The following is a 22,088-nucleotide window of genomic DNA, read 5'->3' on the forward strand; positions in this document are numbered from 1 at the left end:
ATTGGATCCACATAAACCAGGCAAGCCTAATGCCGCGTACACACGAGCGGACTGTCTGGCCAACTTAGTTTGTCAGACAGTCTGACAGACAGTCCGTCCTAATTTCGAATGAACAGACTTGACCACACACGATGAACAGACAGTCCGTCGAAAGCTTGCGCGATGACGTGTACAGCACGTACGACGGGACTAGAAATAAGACGTCCAATACACTGCAATGCAACCTTCCGCCGTGTAAATCCTTTCTGAGCATGCGCCATACTTAGTCCGTCCAACTAGCCTACTCACGAGCGGACTGTCCGCTGAAACCAAAGTTGGACGGACTGTATTACTGAAATTCCGAAGACTGTCCGCTGAAAAAGTCCGCTGAAGCCCACACACGAGCGGATTGTCCGCTGAAATGTGTTTCAGCGGACTAAGTTGGACAGACAGTCCGCCCGTGTGTACGCGGCTTTAGTTATAATGCACCAGGGGATCAACAGCAGCACAGTCACCCAGGTCCTGCTCTCAGGTCTGTACTCACAAGTCCTTAGGTAATTGAATGCCTTCCTCCTGAATCAGGCAGACATTTCCAAGATGGACTCTCCAGACTGGACCCAAGGTAAAGTCCCCCTTCTTCTTTAACTTCAGAGATTTCCTTGAGTAGTTAGGCCCCCCCAGCTTTAGAGCCAAGTCACAAGTGCAACTTCTGTGACCCTGGTAGTTTTTTATTTTTGTTGTTTTCTTTTTCTAGGTAAGCAGCAGAAGCTGCATGTGGGGGAACCGATGCCCTCCATTTCCCTCCTGCAGCTGCTGAATGTCTACGGGAGGAAGAGGAGGAGAAGCGGGCATTCAGCAGCTACATGAAGGGATTGGTTCCTCTACATAGTGCCGCCCCTGCTGCCCTCCTATCCAGGCATACAGGGGGGGGGGGGGTGCACAGATCCCCTGGAGCATGGGACCAGGTTGCAATGGCGACCCCCTGTACAAATGTCTTTTCCTCATGTTCCTCTTAAGGCCCGTACACACGATCGGACTTTTTGACAACAAACATGCAAATGAGCTGTTTTGGAGCAACATCCGACCGTGTGTACGCTCCATCGGACAAACTTTTTCCATTTTCATTGGACTTTAGTTGGCTGTGTGAACAGACAAACTTTCTGACAACATAAGTCCGATGGAGCAAAGTCCGATCGTGTGTACGCAAAACCATCGGACTTTTGTACAAGGTACAAACACGCATGCTCAGAACCAATGCAAAAGATCAGAAAACAATACAGAAGTTGACCAAAGGTGGCGCTGGAGTAATTGAACATCCTCTTTTGAAGTGTCATCAGTACGTTGAAACGTCACTACGTTCGTGTTTGTTGCCTAAAAAGTCCGATCGTGTGTATGCAATACAAACTTGTGGACAAAAGTCCACAGGAAAGTTTGTACAAAGTCCGATCGTGTGTATGAGGCTTAAGACAGAGCACATATACAGGAAGAAAGGAGGGCGAATATGACTTTTTCTTGACATCCTCCTTACATACTTACACAGCTATGTACATACAGTACATAGCTGAATGCATGCTTCTAATAGTCGGCAATAAGTGGTAAAGGAGGGAAGAGAGCCCTGGGGGTAGTCTGTATTATGTCACACGGACTGCAGCCATAGAATCTGACACTTGTATCTTTCATTTCCTTTCAGACAACCTTCAATAATGCCGCCATTCCCTCCATGTTGTGGCCTCATCATCGTGGCTTCCCGCCAGCCAGGTGAGTGTACAAGCAATGGCAAATTACAGTATAAGCGCCCCCCGTGGGATCCGCTTGGAAGCTGGAAATCACTGTAGTAGACACCAATACTGCAGTGATCTCCACTAGCTTTAGGGTCCCTTGCTGAGCAGCCGCCCTGCTGCATTCTAAGCACAGGAGGTTGGCTACTGGGCACTGGCACCATTCAGAGATTGCTTTGCATTTTCTCAAGGAATGCACAAAGTGGAAAGGTGGGAAGTCATGCTCTCCACCGCATCCAATCAGGGAAGATTCAAAGAATTCTCTAAATGACGCTCATGGCGTGTGGATGACCTCCTGTGTTCACAATGCAGCAGGGACAAGCTATTGGGGATCTCTGTAGCAGTGGTGCCTAATGTAGGGTTTCCATACTCTAGAGGTATCTCACAGATAGGATATATGCATAATTACATTGGTCCAAGCTTGAACAATGTAACTATGTAAAAATTGCCATAGCTGGAATTGTTCTTTAAGCTGTTGCTAGAGTTATGTTGCAGAGTTACCGCTATAATCTTTATATTCTGACACTCATACCTGTTTTTGCCTACTGTTGCTACCCTACTTGTCTTTAATGTGACCCTTTACCTCTTGCTCTAGCTTGTGCTATGTGCTTTGGTTTATTTCAGTAGTGTAGAAAGAAGAAAAGAAACCTTTGGATATAATATATTCCACCTGTCATGGTGACTGCAAGACCATCCTAGTGTAGAAGCCGAACACACAGACATCATTGTGTCACATGATATTCAATTCTTGATGGGCAGTTGGAGTTCAACTCAGATGTGGTACATCACACACTGAGTATTTCATCATGCCAGTGCTGTTGCTACCTGGGAGTGTGTTAGCTGATCCCTGTCGGTCATCTCAAACCATTAGCTCTTAGCCCTTGTACACATGGTTGGACATTCCGATGGAAAATGTCCGATCGGACCGCGTTGTCGAGCTGTGTTAGCTGATCCCTGTCGGTCATCTCAGACCAGTAACTCTTAGCCCCTGTACACACGGTCGGAGATTTCGACAACCAAATCCGTCAGATTTTGTCCGTCGGATCTTGTCCGAAACTTTTGCATACACACGGTCGGAAAATCCGATCTTTCAGAACGTGATGACGTAATTTCGTTACAATGGCACTACATTCAGGCTAGTAGCCAATAGCTTTGATGTAGGAATTTGATCTGAGCATGCGTGGCACTTGGTCCGATCAAAATTCTCTACACATGATCGGAGTATGTCCAATCGGCCCAGTTGGTCAGGAAATATTTCCAACAAGTTGGAAAATTGGGTCCGACGGATATTCCGGCGGAATCAGTCCGATGCATACCACACACAGTCGGATTATCCGACAACACGGTCCGATAGGACACATTCCGACTGATTCTCCGACCGTGTGTACAAGGGCTAAGACCGAGATAGTGAGGGCCATCCCTCTAAGTCAATGTGGCCTAGCTGCAGTGCGCATGTGCTGGCAGGAAGTACCTATCAGAAGGTGAGAGCGATGACTCTGTGTGCTGCTGCTTGTTCTTTAGCCAATCAAAAGGCTGAGAGCTGAGAACAGCTTACTATATACTACAAGATTTTATCAGGCCCGCAACAAGTGTCTATGAAAATAATCTAACTGGCTGCCATTGAAAGCGCCGATCTGTGTATCATAATATGGAGACTGCCAGCAAGCCATAATCCTCCCCCAGTCCTGTTGATGGGCACTCCTGGATGTATAGGGTGAGTCTGATTGACATTCTTGGTTGTAAGAGTAGATTTTGAGGGGCACTCCTGGATGTAAGGAGATACTCTGATGACCACTCCTGGATATAAAGGGGCCTCCTTTTAAGATTTTTTTTTGGCCAGTAAACTTTAACATCCAAAATGTGGTCCTCAAACTTGAAAAAGTTGGACACCTCTGAGCAAAACTAAGCACAGAGTTGGAAATCCCTTATCTCCTAAATGGTAATTTGGTATTTGTATTCCTGGTCCATAGCTTGATTGGACAGTACTTTTAAAGAGTATTCATCTCCTAACTGTTCACCAGAAATAGAGCTCAAGTTACTGGACACCAGATATAATTGTGTGATTCTCCTGTATGTGTGTCCAGTCCCTCTGCAGGGGATCTGGGTTGACGTCCAAGTGAAAGGCTTTGTGGCGGACGTATCGGCGACTCTCAAGTATAAGAACAAGGAGGAGAAGGCGGTGGAAGCGGTCTTTGTCTTCCCCATGGATGAAGACTCCGCTGTCTACAGCTTTGAGGCCACAATAGAGGGGAAGAAGATTGTAGCCGACCTCCAGGAGAAGAAGGAGGTAATGAGGATTACAAGACAAACAAGAGAAACACATTACATTTTCACATTACATGATTATAATACACTCTTATGCCGCATACATACAATCGGAAATTCTGGTCGGAAAAAGCTCTGATGGTTTTCCGACGGAATTCGGCTCAAGCTGTCTTGCCTACACACGGTCACATCAAATTCCGATCATTTATAATGCGGTGACGTACAACACGTACGACGTGACTAGAAAAAGGAAGTTCAATAGCCAGTAGCCAATAGCTTCCGTCTCGTAGTTGAATCTGAGCATGCGTGATTTTTGGCGTGTTGGAATTGCATACACACGATCGGAATTACCGATAGTTTTACCATCGGGAAAATTGAGAACATGCTATAAATTTTTGGCTGCCGGACAGCTAAAGTCCAATGGAGCATACACACGGTCGCATTTTCCGATGAAAAGCTCTCATCGGTCTTTTTCTGGCCCGGAATTCCGATCGTGTTACACGGAGATTAGGCTTTTCTTTAAACTGGATTATAAGTGTACATTCTTAGGAATGTAGTACAATCATTCGGTCACTTTTTTGCTTTTCACGTTGATGACGGAGACCTTGTGGAGCCCCATAATTCTATGGCCAGGGCTGTAATCTGCCCACAAAGGACTTTGCCATTTGACGGTTGAATAGTAATGTACTCTTAACATTTGCCCATGTTGCTTTGTAGATGAGATATAGAATGTGTGGTCACCAGTTTGGCTGAGGTATCTGCAGATCTTGCAATGTATATCGGGTTTTGTGATCTTTAGTCACAGTCAGGCATTGGCTGTTACTTCCTTTCTATTTTGGGAGAATCAACAGAAAAGCTAGACACAAATCATAGAGTTAGCTGGAATTTGGTAATGCAAATATTGCTGTACAGTACACACCATAGCTGTATCAGTACAATATATATATATATATATATATATATATATATATATATATATATATATATATATATATATACAGTGGTGTGAAAAAGTGCTTGCCCCCTTCCTCATTTCCTGTTCCTTTGCATGTTTGTCACACTTAAGTGTTTCGGAACATCAAACCAATTTAAACAATAGTCAAGGACAACACAAGTAAACACAAAATGCAATTTGTAAATGAAGGTGTTTATTATTAAAGGTGAAAAAAAATCCAAACCATCATGACCCTGTGTGAAAAAGTGATTGCCCCCCTTGTTAAAACATACTATAACTGTGGTTGTCCACACCTGAGTTTAATTTCTCTAGCCACACCCAGGTCTGATTATTGCCACACCTGTTCACAATCAAGGCATCACTTAAATAGGAGCTGCTTGACACAGTAAGGTCCACCAGAAGATCCTTAAAAGCTACACATCATGCCGAGACCCAAAGAAATTCAGGAACAATTGAGAAAGAAAGTAATTGAGATCTATCAGTCTGGAAAGGGTTATAAAGCCATTTCCAAAGCTTTGGGAATCCAACGAACCACAGTGAGAGCCATTATCCACAAATGGCGAAGACATGGAACAGTGGTGAACCTTCCCAGGAGTGGCCGGCTGCCCAAAATTACCCCAAGAGCGCAGCGACGACTCATCCAAGAGGTCACAAAAGAACCCACAACAACGTCCAAGGAACTGCAGGCCTCACTTGCCTCAGTTAAGGTCAGCGTTCATGCCTCCACCATCAGGAAAAGACAGGGCAAAAATGGCCTGCATGGCAGAGTTCCAAGGAGAAAACCACTGCTGAGCAAAAAGAACATCAAAGCTCGTCTCAATTTCTCCACAACACATCTTGATGATCCCCAAGACTTTTGGGACAACATTCTGTGGACCGATGAGACAAAAGTGGAACTCTTTGGAAGGTGTGTGTCCAAGTATATCTGGCGTAGAAGGAACACTGCATTTCATAAAAAGAACATTATACCAACAGTAAAATATGGTGGTGGTAGTGTGATGGTCTGGGGCTGTTTTGCTGCTTCAGGACCTGGAAGACTTGCCGTGATAAAAGGAACTATGAATTCTGCTGTCTACCAAGAGATCCTGAAGGAGAATGTCCGACCATCTGTTCGTGTACTCAAGCTGAAACGAACTTGGGTTCTGCAGCAGGACAATGATCCTAAACACACCAGCAAGTCCACCACCGAATGGCTGAAGAAAAACAAAATGAAGACTTTGGAGTGGCCTAGCCAAAGTCCTGACCTGAATCCTATTGAGATGTTGTGGTATGACCTTAAAAAGGCTGTTCATGCTCGAAAACCCTCTAATGTAACTGAATTAGGACAATTCTGCAAAGATGAGTGGGCCAAAATTCCTCCAGGACGCTGTAAAAGCCTCATTGCACGTTATCGCAAACGCTTGGTTGCAGTTGTTGATGCTAAGGGTGGCCCAACCAGTTATTAGGTTTAGGGGGCAATCACTTTTTCACACATGGCCATGATGGTTTGGATTTTTTTTCACTTTTAATAATAAACACCTTCATTTACAAATTGCATTTTGTGTTTACTTGTGTTGTCCTTGACTATTGTTTAAATTGGTTTGATGTTCCGAAACACTTAAGTGTGACAAACATGCAAAGGAACAGGAAATGAGGAAGGGGGCAAACACTTTTTCACACCACTGTATATATATATATATATATATATATATATATATGTATATGTATATAAAATGGAAACTGTGTACATAGATCATATTCACAGATCTAAATTGCTGAAAAAGTGTTTAAATTATACAAAAGTACCAGGTTTACTGCTATTCCTACTCTTCTCCAGGCTCACAAGACCTATGATGAGGCCATCAGCCGAGGTGAACAAGCCTTCCTCCTGGAAGAAGATGAGAGCTCGGCAGACATCTTTAGCTGCAGTGTCGGGAATCTTCCTCCTGGCCAGGAGGCCGAGGTCACCTTAAAATATGTGCGGGAGTTGCCAGTGGAGGCAGACGGAGCTGTGCGTTTTGTACTCCCGGCCATCCTCAACCCGAGATACACCCCAAAAGGTACAAAGAGTACAAAGCAGTGCAGTTTTTTTCTTTCAATGTAATGCTTTTATTTGCTCTTCTGAAAGGACCACTAACCCTAAAGTGAACTTGACATGACCTAAAATGTTTCTAAAGCAACAAGTGCAGACGCTAAGAAACTTGGGTTAGCCTTTAATCTAGTTCCTCTGTACCTGTGGAGCCTTTGGCATCATAGACCCCCGTTTTACACGGGACCTTATCTTCTGAAGCACCAAACCCAGCCAATTGAATTTCAAATACTTGAGCCTTAAATGTCAGAACTTCTGTGTGCAGTCGGGCAGATCAGCCATTTTTTGTTTTTCAAGATTTTTTTTGCTTCTATCAAGACTTCATCTATACACTGCATGAGCTTGTCTCTTTATGCAGCTATCCTGATTGGTGTGTCCTCCAGTGATGTGGATAATGTGACCTTCAGCCACTGGGCTTTGCTTGTGGTGCTTTCCAGGGTGCTGTCTTAGTTCACCACAGAGTACTACCTTAGAGCTGTGGCACAACCTTTGGGTAGGTCCCTATCTCTGAAGACTAATTATGAGTATGCTATGGGCGGAGTATTGAAAACTACTATATTTATTAGAACTGTTGGACTCCATTATTGTAGCGTTCACCCCTGCTGGGCTGCTGGTTTGTGTTTTTTCCCCAGGCATGGCAGTGGCGTCTAGGTACACAGCAACAGTCACTCTGTGGCTCACTAAGCACTCTAGGGGTTTGTCTTTTGTAGATTTATTGCTGATTAAACTTGGATAGGGATGAAGGGAGCTGTGGGGTACTTTAGCTGCACAGTGCAATGATATGGCACTCGTTACTATGTCAAAACTCTTTAGCTCAGTCTTTGTAGCAGCGTCCAGGAGGTAACCTATCTCTAGTTATCAAGAGCAGTGGTCTCCAAACTGTGGACTGGGGGGCTGGATGTGGCCCTTTACATGCTTTTATCCAGCCCTTGAGGCATTATTCCCCCTCACTGTCAGCTATAGTGGGGCATAGTTCCTGCCACTGACACCAATTATGAGGCACTATTCCTCTCACTGACACCATTGTGAAGCACTAGATCTGCACTTTGAACCCTGAAATATTACCTTTTTTTATCTCTTCTAGATTACGATGTGAGCATAACAGCCACACGTCCTCAGGTGCCGATTGGTGAGATCCAGTACACGCTGAGCCTGAACGCTCACTTCCAGTCCACGTACGGCATCGCCAAGATTGAGTCCAAATGTAACATCACCCCCCTGGAGTACACGGATAGTGACAAGACCAGCGCCAAGGTGAGCGGGACACAATATAGTATAAAGTCTCATTTCTTTTGTGGACTACATAGGAGATCTACAACATTCCACTACACAATGACGGGACTAAAATGTGTCAAGTCTTGTATGTCATGAAAGAAAATGTCAAAACACGTTTCCTTTTTGAAAAAGGAAATACCTTTGTTATAATTTTGCAGTCCTCTCATGTGTTCATGTCACCCCTCAATAAACTGAAGATGATGAATTACTTACAATTATGTCATTTCCCCTTTTGTAGGTGTCACTGGCCGAGGGGCACAAGTTTGATCGAGATGTAGAATTATTGGCTTATTATATGGATGTGAACAAACCCAGTGTCACTGTGGAGGCGGGGCTTGGAGCTACAGACGCCGCCCAGGAATCTGGACCGAGGCCATCAGGTGACAAAACAAACTGACATGACATCTAGCGATCTGCGTCCCGGTATAATGACTTACAGTAAAAGCGCTCCTTTGTGCCAATGTCTACATTACAACAAATGCTACATATGAATGTAAATGACACTGCTCCAGGTAAACATATGCGACAGCCAACCATTGGAGAACAAGGCTCTCGGATCAGCCTTCGCTACTCTAGGAATACAGAATTTTTCTTTATTGATACCAGATCAGGTCAGGCAGACATTCTCTCCACCATCGGATGTGACTCTGCCAGCTGATGCATTTCACGCAATGGGCGTAGCTGACCTGCAATTAAGACAATTGGGTGAAAAGTGTCAGGAGCGGAGTCACATAAGACAGTGGAGAGAATGTCTGTCTCAGGGGCGTGCGTGTCATTGTCATTGCGACCCGGCCCCCCTGTATGCCTGGATAGGAGGGAGGCGGGGGAAGCAAAATGTAGAGGAACCAATCCGTCCATGCAGCTGCTGAATGCCTGCTTTCCTTTTTCTCCCTCCCACTGATGTTCAACGGGTGCAGGAGGGAAATGGTGGGCATTGATTCCTCCACATGCCGCTCCCGCCGCCTCCCTATCCCTGTGGTGCTGTCCTGGGCCCCTGTGTCATTTTCTGGTCCCCCCTCACCCCCTTCCCTGCTCACTGACTCTTTCTTTTTTTTATCAATTTATAGCGGAGGCATAGTAAACTGTTTACTATGCTTCAGTTTATAAATGAACTGGAAACTGGGCTATGTCCATTCATTCTCTGTAGCTGAGGCTGCAGAGATAGGAACTGATGAATCTGTCCTCAGGCCCTCTCTCTGTCTCAAAAGTGAGACATCAGGTGTCTGTTTAGACCCCTGATATTTCACCAAAGCCCCCCAAAATGGTAAAATGAAAAAAAATCTGTCCTCAGTCCCTTTCGTTGTCTCAAAAGTGAGACATCGGGTGTCTGTTTAGACCCCTGATATTTCACCAAAGCCCCCCAAAATGATAAAATAAAAAATAAAAAACAACAAAAATAAAAAGCTACTGACACCAGTGGTGGAACTTCCAGGGTTGCAAAGGTCACATTTGCAACTGGGCTCTGGCATTTCACCACCGCGGGGGGACCCCAAGATGGCAGGAATGTGGCCCGCTGCAGGACCATAATAAAGGGTACCACGATGGGAGTAAAGGGCCCCAGGATCAGTGGGAAGGGCCCTGGTCAGGGGCCGGGGGGGGGGGCCTTCATGATTTCTTGCATCGGGGGCCCTAAAAGTTCTAGTTACGCCTCTGCCCTAAATGACTCTGTTGGTGAAAGACACAAATCTGCTGGTAATAACAACAGTCTGTGACAGGGGTGAAGGCCATTAGGGGCAAAGGCCGTTAAAATCGTTCAGTGGACTTGGTATGGAGTCCCTGGAATCTTCGGGAGGATCGGACATGACCAGGTGCATGGACCACTTACGGTGACTACCTTCCCCTATCTCTTTCTCCCCCCCCTCGACCTCCCCCTTTTCTTTCACTTGGTACTTCCTTCTTTTTCTCTTTTCTAGCTCTCTCTTCCTTCCTTTTTACTTCTTCTCTAAAGAGTAGCTTTGACGATAATGATCAGTACGTGCATATAGTAGCATTAGTTGATATCTGCTTCCGTAACATGGGCTCCCTCACTGGAAACAGTGATATGTGGCTTTGTATACCGATTCTCAGTGAAGGCCCTGACGACCGCGGAAGAGCCTCCTTGGCCTGGTCCATACCTACTCCAGGTGGCTATACTCTGTAGGTCGATGGGCATGGACTATTTGCTACTGTTCACTTTGTTGTTGTTTTAATGCGACAGTGAAACGCATGACGTGTATTGCATTGTATAAAACGAATAAAAAGTTATTTGTAAAAAAAAAAATAGTTCAGTGGCCTTTGTAAAAGCTTTTCTGAAAATGTTGGAATCATATTTTTCTCAGTCTCTTTGTTCTAATCGTATTTTCTCCTTGTGTTCTGTAGGGTCCATTATGGCGGAGTCAATGGCCATGTTGAATTTCTACCCGAGTTTCCCAGCTGGACAGGAGCAGTCCAATTGCGGCGAGTTTATTTTCCTTGTAGACCGGTCTGGCAGTATGGAGTGTTCAATGAATTCTGAGCCAAATGCCCCACAGAGGATTCATAGTGCCAGGGTTAGTAAATTGCCCAAATTGACCATCTAAGTCTGACGGAATGAAGAAGTGTATCAGGACCTCTGTTGTAAATACTAAACAGTTGTACATTCAGGAAAAAACCGTCACTTAGCATATTGGGGGGGGGGGGGGGTGTGCATGGGTTGTCCCTTATGTAAGTGCCTTTAGTGCTCAGCATCATCTGTTGCACTTAGCATCCTATAATTACCCCTTTTTGGAAAGTAGACATTCCAAGGTATTTAGTAAGAGGCATGGTGAGTTTTTTGAAGTTGTCATTTTTCCCCACAATTCTTTGCAAAATCAAGATTTTCTTTTCTTTTTTTTTTCACCAAATTTTTATATTAGCAGGTTATTTCTCACACACAGCATATGCATACCACAAATTACACCCCAAAACACATTGTACTGCTGCTCGTGAGTATGGCGATACCACATATGTGAGACTTTTACATAGCGTGGCCACATACAGAGGCCCAACATGCAGGGAGCACCATCAGGCGTTCTTGGAACATAAATTACACATAATTTTTTGACTACCTCTTACATTTTTGAAGGCCCTGGAGAACCAGGACAATGGAAACTCCCCAAAAATGACCTCATTTTGGAAAGAAAACAACCCAATGTATAATCTATGAGGCATATCGAGTCTTTTGAACGTGTCATTTTTTTCTACAAGTTTTTGGAAAATGTGTAAAGAAAATGAAAACGCATTTTTTTTTACACAATGTTGTCCATTTACACAATATTTCTAACACATAACATGTACATACCAAAAATTACACCCCAAAATAGATTCTCCTACTCCTCCCGAGTATGGCGATACCACATGTGTGAGCCTTTTCCACAGTGTGGCCACATACAGAGGACCAATATGCAGGGAGCACCATCAGGTGTTCTAGGGACATACGTTTCAAATCTAATTTGACTACCTATTACACTGATGTGAGGCACTGTAGTGGCATGGATGTGGCATGGATGAGCATGAATGGGGATGGATGAGCGGTGGATGGGGATGGCTGAGCATGAATGAGTATGGCTGGGTATGGCTGAGTATGGCTGAGTATAGATGGAATGGATGGGTATGGCTGAGTATGGCTGGGTATGACTGAGCACAATTGGGTATGGCTGAGGAAGGCTGGGTCCAGCTGGGTATGGCTGGGTATGGATGGGTACGATTGAGTATGGCTGAGTATGGCTGGGTACAGCTAATTATGAATGGGGGTGGATGGGATAGCTGAGCATGGATGGATGAATGGATTAGTATTTCTGAGGATGGATGGATGAGTATGCTGAGTATGGATGGATGAGTATGGCAGAGCATGCAGAGTATTGCTGGGTATGCAGAGTATGGATGGGTGAGCATGGATGGATGGATCTGTCACTGAGCAGCGCTGTGGGCACTACACATGCAGCCCACAGCTCTGCTGCCACCTATCTCTCCCCTCTCCACTCACACTGGACGGAGAGGGGAGGGAGGAACCGGAAATCACACCAGTTTGTTTACATGTCATGGCGTCATTTGACGGAACGATTACGTGGTAAACGGCCGCAATCAGCGGCCGTTCACTGTGATCCGTGAAGTTCTCGGGTGTGCGCCCCAGGGGGAGCGTGATAGTGAAATTCTGGGAGGACGTCATAGCACGCCCTCCCAGAGTTAAAGCGGTTCTGCACTCATAATAAAACATTTGCCCATTCTGTTGCCTCTAGTTCATAGATCCAAATCTCGCGAGATGTCGGGTGCATTAGCCGCAATGTCTCCTGGGATTACTTGAACGAGATCCCAGGAGACAGTGCGGGCTTCAGCAGGAAATGATGCTGATCCCCGCAAGAGACCGCCCATCGCCGCAGGGGATGAAAATAAACTACTACGGATTACAAAAGGTAGGTGAATCAAAAAAAAAAACAGGTGGCATTATCAAATATATGAACTAGAGGCAACAGAATGGGCAAATGTTTTATTATGAGTGCAGAACCGCTTTAAGAAACCGCCCTGTAGCCGTCATTCAGCTATTGGCCGGTTGCTAAGTGATTAAAGTACTGTATTTATCAGCGTATAACACGTTCCGGTGTATAACACACACCCCAAGTTTAGAAGGGAAGGAAAAAAAACTTTTAGGAGGGAAGTTTAAGGAAAAGAGACTTACATTTTAAATACCCATCAATGCAGCCTTAGATACCCATCAATGCAGCCCGAGATAGACAGACCCGGATGTCCCCTGTACTCGGCTCCTCTCGGCTCGTCTCGCAGTCCCACGCCTTGGCCTAACTCCTATGATGAACACAACACCGGTCCAGTGGCAGGACGTAAATTCTAGGATGCGGGACTGGGCATGACTGTGAGCAGAGCCGAGCCTAGCCGAGTACACAGCACACTCGGCTATGCTCAGCTCTGCTCACAGTCATGCCCTGTCTTTTTCGGAAGAGATTCCTTCTTCCCCTCCGAGGCAGCGAATCGGCGTATAACACGCACCCACAATTTCCCCCTGATTTTAAAGGGGAAAAAGTGAGTGGTTTACGCTGATAAATACGGTAAATATACCTCTGATCAGAACAGGCAGACGGAGGGGAAGACAATCTTCCAACTCATTAAGCTGTGAGCATAAATTTCAGTTTTAAGTTATTGACCTCTATGAACAACAAGCTTATTTTCAGCAAAGTAGGTAAGGAGAGGCTGCCACTGTCAACCTTGTCATTAATACAAATAGCTGGGCCAAATCCTGACCATTGTGGCACATCACTGATACATACCTCCCAACTTTCTGAGGTGGGAATAAGGGACACCTATTAACAAAAGTATATAGGCATAGGACACTTCCCATGTCATGCCCCCTTAAAGGAGAATTGTACAAAAAATATATTGGTTAAACCAAAAAGTGCTTTTTTACTACTACTATTCCTTTATGTTGGCTTTTGAAATTTACAGATGCAGCAATTTAGAAATTGGATGAAAGTTTTAGCACAGGGAAACACTTTTTGATAGATGAATAGTACATTTTTATATACAACTATATAGATACGACCAAAATGAGGAACAAATGAGGAGGAAAGAGGGAGAAAGGAACTTTGTTCCAAATCAGGGACAGTCCCTCGAAATTAGGGACAGTTGGGAACTATGCTGCTAACTTTTGCCCAATAAAACTGTGTTCAATATACTGTATAGCTATTTACATTCAAGCCTTTCGCTATTTCTCTCCTGTAAAGTCACCCCATGTATTGTCTTTCCTCTACAGGAGACGCTGGTTCTTCTATTGAAGAGTTTACCTCTCGGGTGTTACTTTAATATTTATGGCTTTGGCTCCCGTTTTGAGGCTTTCTTCCTGTGAGTATAAAAGTAAAGCAGTTTTATTCCAAGGTCTGAGTCTGTGATGAACCTTTTTATAGTATGGGCTGATGCATATTGATATTAAAACTGGTTTATGGCTGTATGAAACTTGTCAGCTCATTGGTAATCTCTCAACTACTACAGAGACCGTTTGCTAGAGGTCTCTTCATCTCATCTCCTGCTTGAGCCTCCTGTCCATGAACATGAGGAGCACTCTTTGGGTAAAATTTTAGGCTGTGAACCCCCATGCAAAAAATGTCTGCATTACATACTTTTCAAGGGGACCCTTTGGAGCTGCCCTGACTGCCCTCATCAAGGATACAACTGGAAGCAAGAGTACCCATCTACCCCAGAAGAAAAAGTCTAGGGCTTATCTTGGGATGTGGCTTTTTTCGTTACTCTCAGTAACCTTCAAAGTCAAGCCTAAACCTGGTTTCCAGTCCTTTTTGAAAACCTTTATATCTAAGTCCCTCAAACCCTCCGATAAATCTTCTTCAGCATGAGGTGGCACTCCCACTTTCTAAAGTGTGTGTGGGGTGGGTGGGTGGGGGGGGGGGGGGCATACAGTAAGTTAACCTTTGTAGGTATTCGTATAGCCAGTATCGCAGATGTGTGGGTGCAGGAGGTGGTTTCCATGGGGTACAAGCTGAATTCCACTCTCAGCTCCCTCCCTAGTTCATGTCTTTCAACTTGCTTGGGTCACCACACAGATAACCAGCTTTCTGTGGAACCTGCATGGGTCTTCTGGGGCAGGGGTTCATTGCTCCACTCCTGTAGCAGAACAGTTCCAGGGGTTCTAAGCCAACCTATTTAACGTTTTCAAATGTTAAAGATCGGGGAGACCTTTTGGACTCTGTGCACATCAAGAAAGCATACTTACATGTCCCCACTTTTCCACCACATTAGCAATTCCTTTGCCTTGCTGTGGATCCCCAGCACAAAGGTGCTAGCCTTGCTTTGCTCCCAGGTGGGATATTTGGATAGCCTTCTGTTAAGGGCACAGTTGGTTCAAGTTCTGACTGACAATGTAGCTCAGAGCTTGCATAAATTTGGCTGGGTCCTGCACTGGAACCAACTCATCATTTGGAATATCTGGGTCTTAGCCTAGATCCAACCCAAGCTAGAATATTTCTTCCCCAAGAGAAGCTTCAAACGTTATACTTCCAGACCTCAGACTCCTAAGTCCAGGAGTAAAACCAGTTTCTCTCCAGATCTCTGCAACGCAAAATCCTACCATTATGGACAGATCAATGTGTCTGGCACCAGAGATCAGGTTGTCCCTGCCTAGTGCCTCTGGTATACTGCTCTAATAATGGGGAAGTCTTTCCTTCTGGCCTTATAGAAGATCCTCATAACTGGTTCCCATTATGACTAGGAAGGAGTCCGGGGCACTTAATGCTGGGGACTAGGCCATTGCAGTAATCTCATCTCCTGATAAGCATACTGGAGGTTTGAGTGACCTGTCTGTCACCTGGACACGCTAACTGGAGTGCCATGTGATCAGTATTCAGCTGGACAAAACAGGAGTGACATACATCAATCATCAGAGAGGAACCAGAAGTCTTTCAGGGTCAAAAAAGGTAGAAATGATCCCGTCCTGGGCAGGACTCCACATAATGCATAACAAAGTGTTGTGCTAAGTGAAAATAAATGTGATAAATGTACAGAAAATAACCTCTATACAAAGAAATATAAACTTATGCTCAGTTATTGGGTTACCCCAATACTCATTAAATATGTGTATATATAAATATTACACGTGAAAAAAAGAAATGAACAAAAAAGTTTTTGTTATATCAAAGTCCTCCAGTGAAATTTTGATAGTGTTTGTATGAGGAATCATCAGTAGTCGCCCTCAGCGTGAAGAGAAATAACAGATATCCTTCAGGAAATCCAAAAAGTGCACAGTGCACCCTTATGTGAACACCTCCACCTGGAACAAGTTTGAGGCTTACCGGACGTCTCTGACCCCAACAGACATATGTCCGAAGGGTCGAAATGGCTCTGATACAAAAACGATTAGATGGCCTCCAGGAAACCGTGAAACATGGAACTGGTTGGTGCAGATACTCCTCCAGAACCAGTCCCGATGCCAAATATCCTCCAATCAAGAACTCCACATAATAGCCTTGTCCACTGTTTACATTCAGATCACAGAAAATCTGAAGGAAGAATACCTAAACCAGCAACATCTGGACCCAAAAGTGTTTTTAACCAGTATCAAAGGTGGGAAATACTGAAGGTTGGCCTCCTGACCTCTAGGTTCAACAACAAATTGGACAGGCTTGTCTTCAGTTACAGGGACCCTCTGGTGGAAACAGTGGATGTTCTTGTGGCTCTGTGGGATCGTTACTGCCTGAACTATTTTCCTCATCTAAAACTCCTTCCTCCTCTGCTCCACAGAATTCACGGGCATTACAATGATCCTCATAGCTCCAGACTGGCCTAGGTGGATGTGGTACTGAATTGATCAGACTCCGGGCAGACGCTCCGTGGTCTATCCCTGAGCAATTGGTATTGGCTTTTCCAAAGAACAATTTATTACTCTGCTTCATGGTTTCTGGCTTTAACAACATGGCTGTTGAAACTCAGTCTCTGAAAAGAAAAGGCATCTTTAAATCAGTGATCCTCATGAAGCTTAAAACTATGAAGTCTACTTCCTGCAAGGTCTACAATCCCTTCCCATCTGCTCTGAATTTGGTTCTTTCTCACCCTTTGAACTGATATGGGATATTTCACTTTCCATTCTCACTCACAAGGTTGTGTTACTTGTTGCCATCACCCCAGTCAAGTTTCTGAGTTGGTGGTCTTCTCCTGTAAAGAACACTTTCTGGTGCTACACAGGAACAAGGTGATTTTTAGGCCCAGAACTTCCTTCCTGACATAGTTTTGGCTTTTCATCTCATTGAGAACCTTGTGCTTTTGTCCCCTTTTTCAGCTCCAGTTCATCAAAGATCTCCCTACATTGTCTGGATGTAATACTGTGCCTGTGTGCCTCCCAGCCACTGATTCCACTGGAAAGACCAATTCTCTCTTTGCTATTCCTGATAGTCCCCATGAAGGAAAACCTGCTTTTCATTCCACCATTTCCAGGTGGCTCAGACAGATCATTATGGTCTTATGATCTTAAAGGGGTTGTAAACCCTCATGTTTTTTCACCTTAATGCATCCTATGCATAAAGGTGAAAAAAACTTCTGACACTGACCAGCCCCTGTTTTATTCACCCGAGACTGTTCGTTCCAATGGTGGAGACACACTCTACCTCTCTGCCAGTTGTCTAGGCTCTTGATTTGGATAGATTGATAGCAGCACAGCCATTGGCTCCTGCTGCTGTCAATCAAATCCAATGACTCGGGTGTCAGGGGGCGGGGCCGAGTCAGGCATTCTGTGTCTATGGACGCAAAAGCCAGACTCAGAAGTGAGCCCGTGCAGTAACCTCCAGGGAGAGCGCTTCTCCTTGGGGGTTTAGCAATGCAGGGAGGAGCTGATAGCTCCGCTGGGGTACCCCAGAAGAAGTGGATCTGGGCCACTCTGTCCAAAACGAACTGCACAAGGGAGGTACTGTAATGCCACGTACACATGATCGAATTGTCTGGCGTACTTAGTCCGGCAAACAATCCGGCAGATAGTCTGGCGGACTTTCTACAGAACGGACTTGGCCACACATGGACACACAGAAAGTCCGGCGTTTGCTAGCGCAATGACGTACAGCACGTATGACGGGACTAGAAAAAGGAAGTTCAATAGCCAGTAGCCAATAGCTTCCTTTTCGTACTTGCTTCTGAGCATGCGTCATTCTTAGTCCGCCGGACTAGCATACTGACGAACGTATTGTCCGCTGAAACCCAAGTTATGCTGAGAAAGTCCGCTGAAGCCCACACACGATCGAATTGTCCGGTGAAATGTGTTTCGGCGGACTAAGTACGCTGGACAATTCGATCGTGTGTACGCAGCATACGTATGACATTTAAAAAAAAACAAAACACAAAAAAGAAAGGGTTTACAACCCCTTTAAGGATTGGCTTCCACCTTTTCCTTTTAGAGCACATTGTACCAGATCAGTAAGTGCTTCCTGGGCTTTTCTTGCAACAAGTCACTGAACCCAGATTTGTAATTCTTCCACTCAGTCTTCTGTTAACATGTTCTCTGCATTTTGCCAGCTGAACGTTCAGGCCTCATCTAATGCCAACTTCAGCCATATTTCCCTTCAGGCTGCTCTTTGAGCTGCAGGTACTCCCTGCACTTCTTATTGACCTTTGGCTTGTTCATCGACTGTACTTCTGCTGGATCCCTCCTACTGCATTGGTTACCAGACCCCAAGTTACTTACCCCCTGGTGCGGTGATCCTGAAGACCATGACCTGGCGAAACCCATCAACACCATCAGGAGCTCTGTTGAAGACCGGTTGGTACTTAGATCCCATGTCTTGGGTGAGCCTGCTTCATCCTCCAGGGGAACCTGCTTGTATATTATCTTTCTGGTTACTGTGTGAAACATTTTACTGCTATATCTACTGGCCTCCGAGTCTGATACCTGCCGTAACAATAGAATTATTGTACTGACCATAAAATCAATTTCTCGGAATTCATTGAGGGACACGGGTCCCACCTCTCTGTGTCTGTCATCATGCTCTTGGTACTGCTTTTCAACAAAACCAGGGCATGTTCATAGCAGGAGGTTATACTGGGCAGTTTGTTTTTTGTTTAACATCCTAATTCTCCTGTAGGCAGCAGTATAACCCAACAGCCTCTAAATGCTTATGTCCCTCAATGAACTCCAAGAAATATATTTCACGGTAGGTGAAAAATTAGTATAACTGTATAATACGACCTTAATAAAAAAATGTTTCCCAGGGAGAGTGTGGAGTACACACAGCAGACCATGGAGGAGGCGGTGAAGAAAGTGAATGAGATGGACGCCAGCTTTGGGGGGACAGAAATTCTCCAACCCCTAAAGAAGATCTACGAAACAGCCGGGAGAGCCGAGCACCCCCGACAGGTCAGCGAGGCTATAAAACATTTGGTAGACTAGCCACTGTTGAGTGTGAAGGACTCCTAAGTACTTGGATTATGGGGTCAAAGCACTTATTAATTTCTTAAGTCTGACTTTGAGTTTTGACTAAAGTTCTCCTATAACATAACTTCAGTATACATTCTATTTAGCAAGGCAAAACAGTAAAATAAAGTTTAGGCCGTATTGATTACCTGTATTGCTCCATTATAACCATTTATACTGCCAGAAAGTTGGATCTAATGTGATCTGTTCAGCTTTTCCTTGTTCTTTTGTATCTGATGCCCTCTCTATTCTCTCTCCAGCTTTTTGTCTTCACGGACGGAGAAGTCGGGAACACAAAACAAGTGATTGACGAAGTTCAGAAAAATGCTCAGAAACATCGGTAATTATAAATATTCCATCCTTTTGTATGAATTAAAATCTGACCTCCTGTATCCATCCTCGCGGTATGAGTAACATGGAGTCCAACCATCCTCCACCACATGCCTGTTTAAAAAGGACCCGAGAATTCTGCCACCTGCTGGCCAGACTTGATATTTAAGCTCCACTACTCAGCCGCATTTGTTTATTTATCTTTGTATGTAGGCATGATACCATTTTATTGTTTGGGTAAATTTTATCGGAATTGAATAATATATTTTTTTATCTGACAGGCACACTCTGACTGTGCGCCTCCCTCGTTCCCTTCCCCCACACAGACACAAACCCAAACTCTCCTACTAGCCCATCGCTATGATAATTTGCTTCACTGGCTGACAGAAATGTGCAAAAGGCACAAGGGGGCAGGAAACATAAGGTGCCAATAGATGGAACGAAATTTGTCAGTTTCAGCAGGCCCCAGACAAATTTCATTCTATGTGTATCCACTGCCGCTCAACAGAAGTCGATCTATTAATCAGTATCTGTTGAAGGCTCCTGTTGGAAAAAAAAGCCATTTGATCAGCAGCTGCAGCCAATGGCTACAGCACTGATCTGTGTATTTACACAGTGAAAAAGTCCCCCTTCCAGTACCGGGAGAAGTTTGTGCAGTGCCCATGGCAAGGATACAGAACTGTGCCCTCCTCCTTATACATGCTGTAGAATGTGTGTATCACCTTATGCCCATTCTTTGCCCCCTTGCTTTAGCTGTCCATGGTTGGCAAAGAGTGTGCATTAACCATGCATGCCCAATCTTTCTTTTTTTGTGGCTTGAAGGCAGCTGCACATACACGGTTTGTTTTTGTATCAGCCGTTGGGCAGATGGGGTGGAAAGTGGGCAAGTTGGAGCACAGCATGGCAGCAGTAGTTGTCAGAGCAGACATAAGGCTGTGACCTCAGATATGGAGCTTGCATGTGGTGAGGGGGCGCCCTGCTGCCTTGCCTTGGGTGACTGTCCCTCCTGCCCACCCCTTGTCCCAGCCCCCCCCCCCGCTTTCAGAATATGATAACACAGTGCGGGGGATTCCCCCATCCACCCTTAATGTGTGGATGGAGGAGCTGGTTCTGTTTTTTTCATTCAGCCCCCCGTGTCATGTATGACCATCAGAAAATGCTGAATCTTTACTTTTCAGAATGGGCTGATGCTAGAGAGCTTTCATCTGTAATTATCCTCTACAACCATTAACAGGGATTTTTTTTTCTTAAACTTGCACCCCCTTCGAAGGTGTTTAACATTTGGGATCGGTGAAGGAGCCTCCACGTCCCTCATTAAAGGCATGGCCCGGGCAGGAAGTGGAATCTTTGAGTTTATCACCGGAAAAGACCGCATGCAACCCAAGGTAAGAGTACACTGGAGACCTTTAAATGCAGTGTATACTTAAAATAGAACTATAGGCAAAATTTTTATTTTCATTTTGGATAGAGTAAGGGAGGGTTAAAACAGCTGTCTCATTGTGGATATTCCCCTTCATTTGCTAGCCAAACAGGAAGGGAGAGGAAATCCTTTACAGATTAAGGGAATCCCTTGAGGACCCCAAGTCACCAGAACTGCAGTAGTGTCTCTATTGGAAGATTCCCACTCTATTACTTTCCTGGGGACAACCCACAAAAAGGGATTTTCTTTTACTTTCAGTTTCAATGATAATGGTAAACAGGACAAATAGAGAGGGCGGCACGCCGGCACAGACAACAATAAAACCTGACAGGGGTTATAATCCATCTAAAAAAATGTTTTTAAAAAATTAGCCTTGAGTTATATTTTTATGAATACAAAATGGAATGAATCTTCTAATTGCAAAAGCAGGCAACTTAAAAATGTAAGAAATAATCAAAGCCTTCCCCGCTCGGGATGGTTTAAAGCAGGAGGGCTAGGAGAAGGGATTAGCGAAACTGCTGGGGTTCAGTTCAGAAAGTCATCAATGCAGACCGGTGTAGCGGCGCTGCTCCCTTCCTTCAATCCCCAGATCCACCCAGGGCTCAGACTCTAACGCCCCGTACACACAATCCGAAATTCCGCAAGCAAAAGACCGATGAGAGCTTTTGTTCGGAAAATGCGACTGTGTGTACGCTCCATCGGACTTTTGCTGGCCGAATTTCCGCCAGCAAAAGACTGAGAGCATGTTCTCAATTTTTTGGTCGGAAAAAGTTCAGATCGGAAATTCCGATCGTCTGTACCAATTCTGACACACAAAATTCCTACGCATGCTCGGAAAACAATTTGACGCATGCTCTGAAGCATTGAACTTCATTTTCTCGGCTCGTCGTAGTGTTGTAGGTCACCGCGTTCTTGACGGTCAAAAGTTCAGAGAACTTTTGTGTGACCGTGTGTATGCAAGCCAAGCTTGAGCGGAATTCCGTCGGAAAAACCAAACCAAGTTTTTTCCGACAAAAAATCAGCTTGTGTGTATGGGGTATAAGTCTGCCAATGCCTCTATATAATGTGAACCACTGTAAGGACTGTGGGCACTCCGGTAAACATCAAACGGC

At 44.8% G+C, this 22,088-nt stretch overlaps 1 protein-coding gene across 2 annotated transcripts in view; it reads left to right on the top strand.

Annotated features, from left to right (window-relative positions):
• Nucleotides 1-22,088, top strand: part of LOC143975640 (von Willebrand factor A domain-containing protein 5A-like) — a 79,965-nt gene that overhangs the window by 11,619 nt on the left and 46,258 nt on the right. For both annotated transcript variants that reach the window (XM_077478130.1, XM_077478132.1), the window contains exons 2-11: nucleotides 1,670-1,737; nucleotides 3,842-4,044; nucleotides 6,794-7,016; nucleotides 8,130-8,299; nucleotides 8,559-8,700; nucleotides 10,679-10,848; nucleotides 14,079-14,167; nucleotides 19,025-19,169; nucleotides 19,487-19,566; nucleotides 20,827-20,941. In XM_077478130.1, the coding sequence (XP_077334256.1) occupies nucleotides 1,670-1,737; nucleotides 3,842-4,044; nucleotides 6,794-7,016; nucleotides 8,130-8,299; nucleotides 8,559-8,700; nucleotides 10,679-10,848; nucleotides 14,079-14,167; nucleotides 19,025-19,169; nucleotides 19,487-19,566; nucleotides 20,827-20,941 (1,405 nt within the window). The remainder of the gene's footprint in view (nucleotides 1-1,669; nucleotides 1,738-3,841; nucleotides 4,045-6,793; nucleotides 7,017-8,129; nucleotides 8,300-8,558; nucleotides 8,701-10,678; nucleotides 10,849-14,078; nucleotides 14,168-19,024; nucleotides 19,170-19,486; nucleotides 19,567-20,826; nucleotides 20,942-22,088) is intronic.

This window comes from Lithobates pipiens, unplaced genomic scaffold, assembly GCF_037356315.1.
Source record: "Lithobates pipiens isolate NorthernLeopardFrog02 unplaced genomic scaffold, aLitPip1_a1.2 Scaffold_13, whole genome shotgun sequence".
In the NCBI taxonomy this organism is placed as follows: domain Eukaryota; kingdom Metazoa; phylum Chordata; class Amphibia; order Anura; family Ranidae; genus Lithobates; species Lithobates pipiens.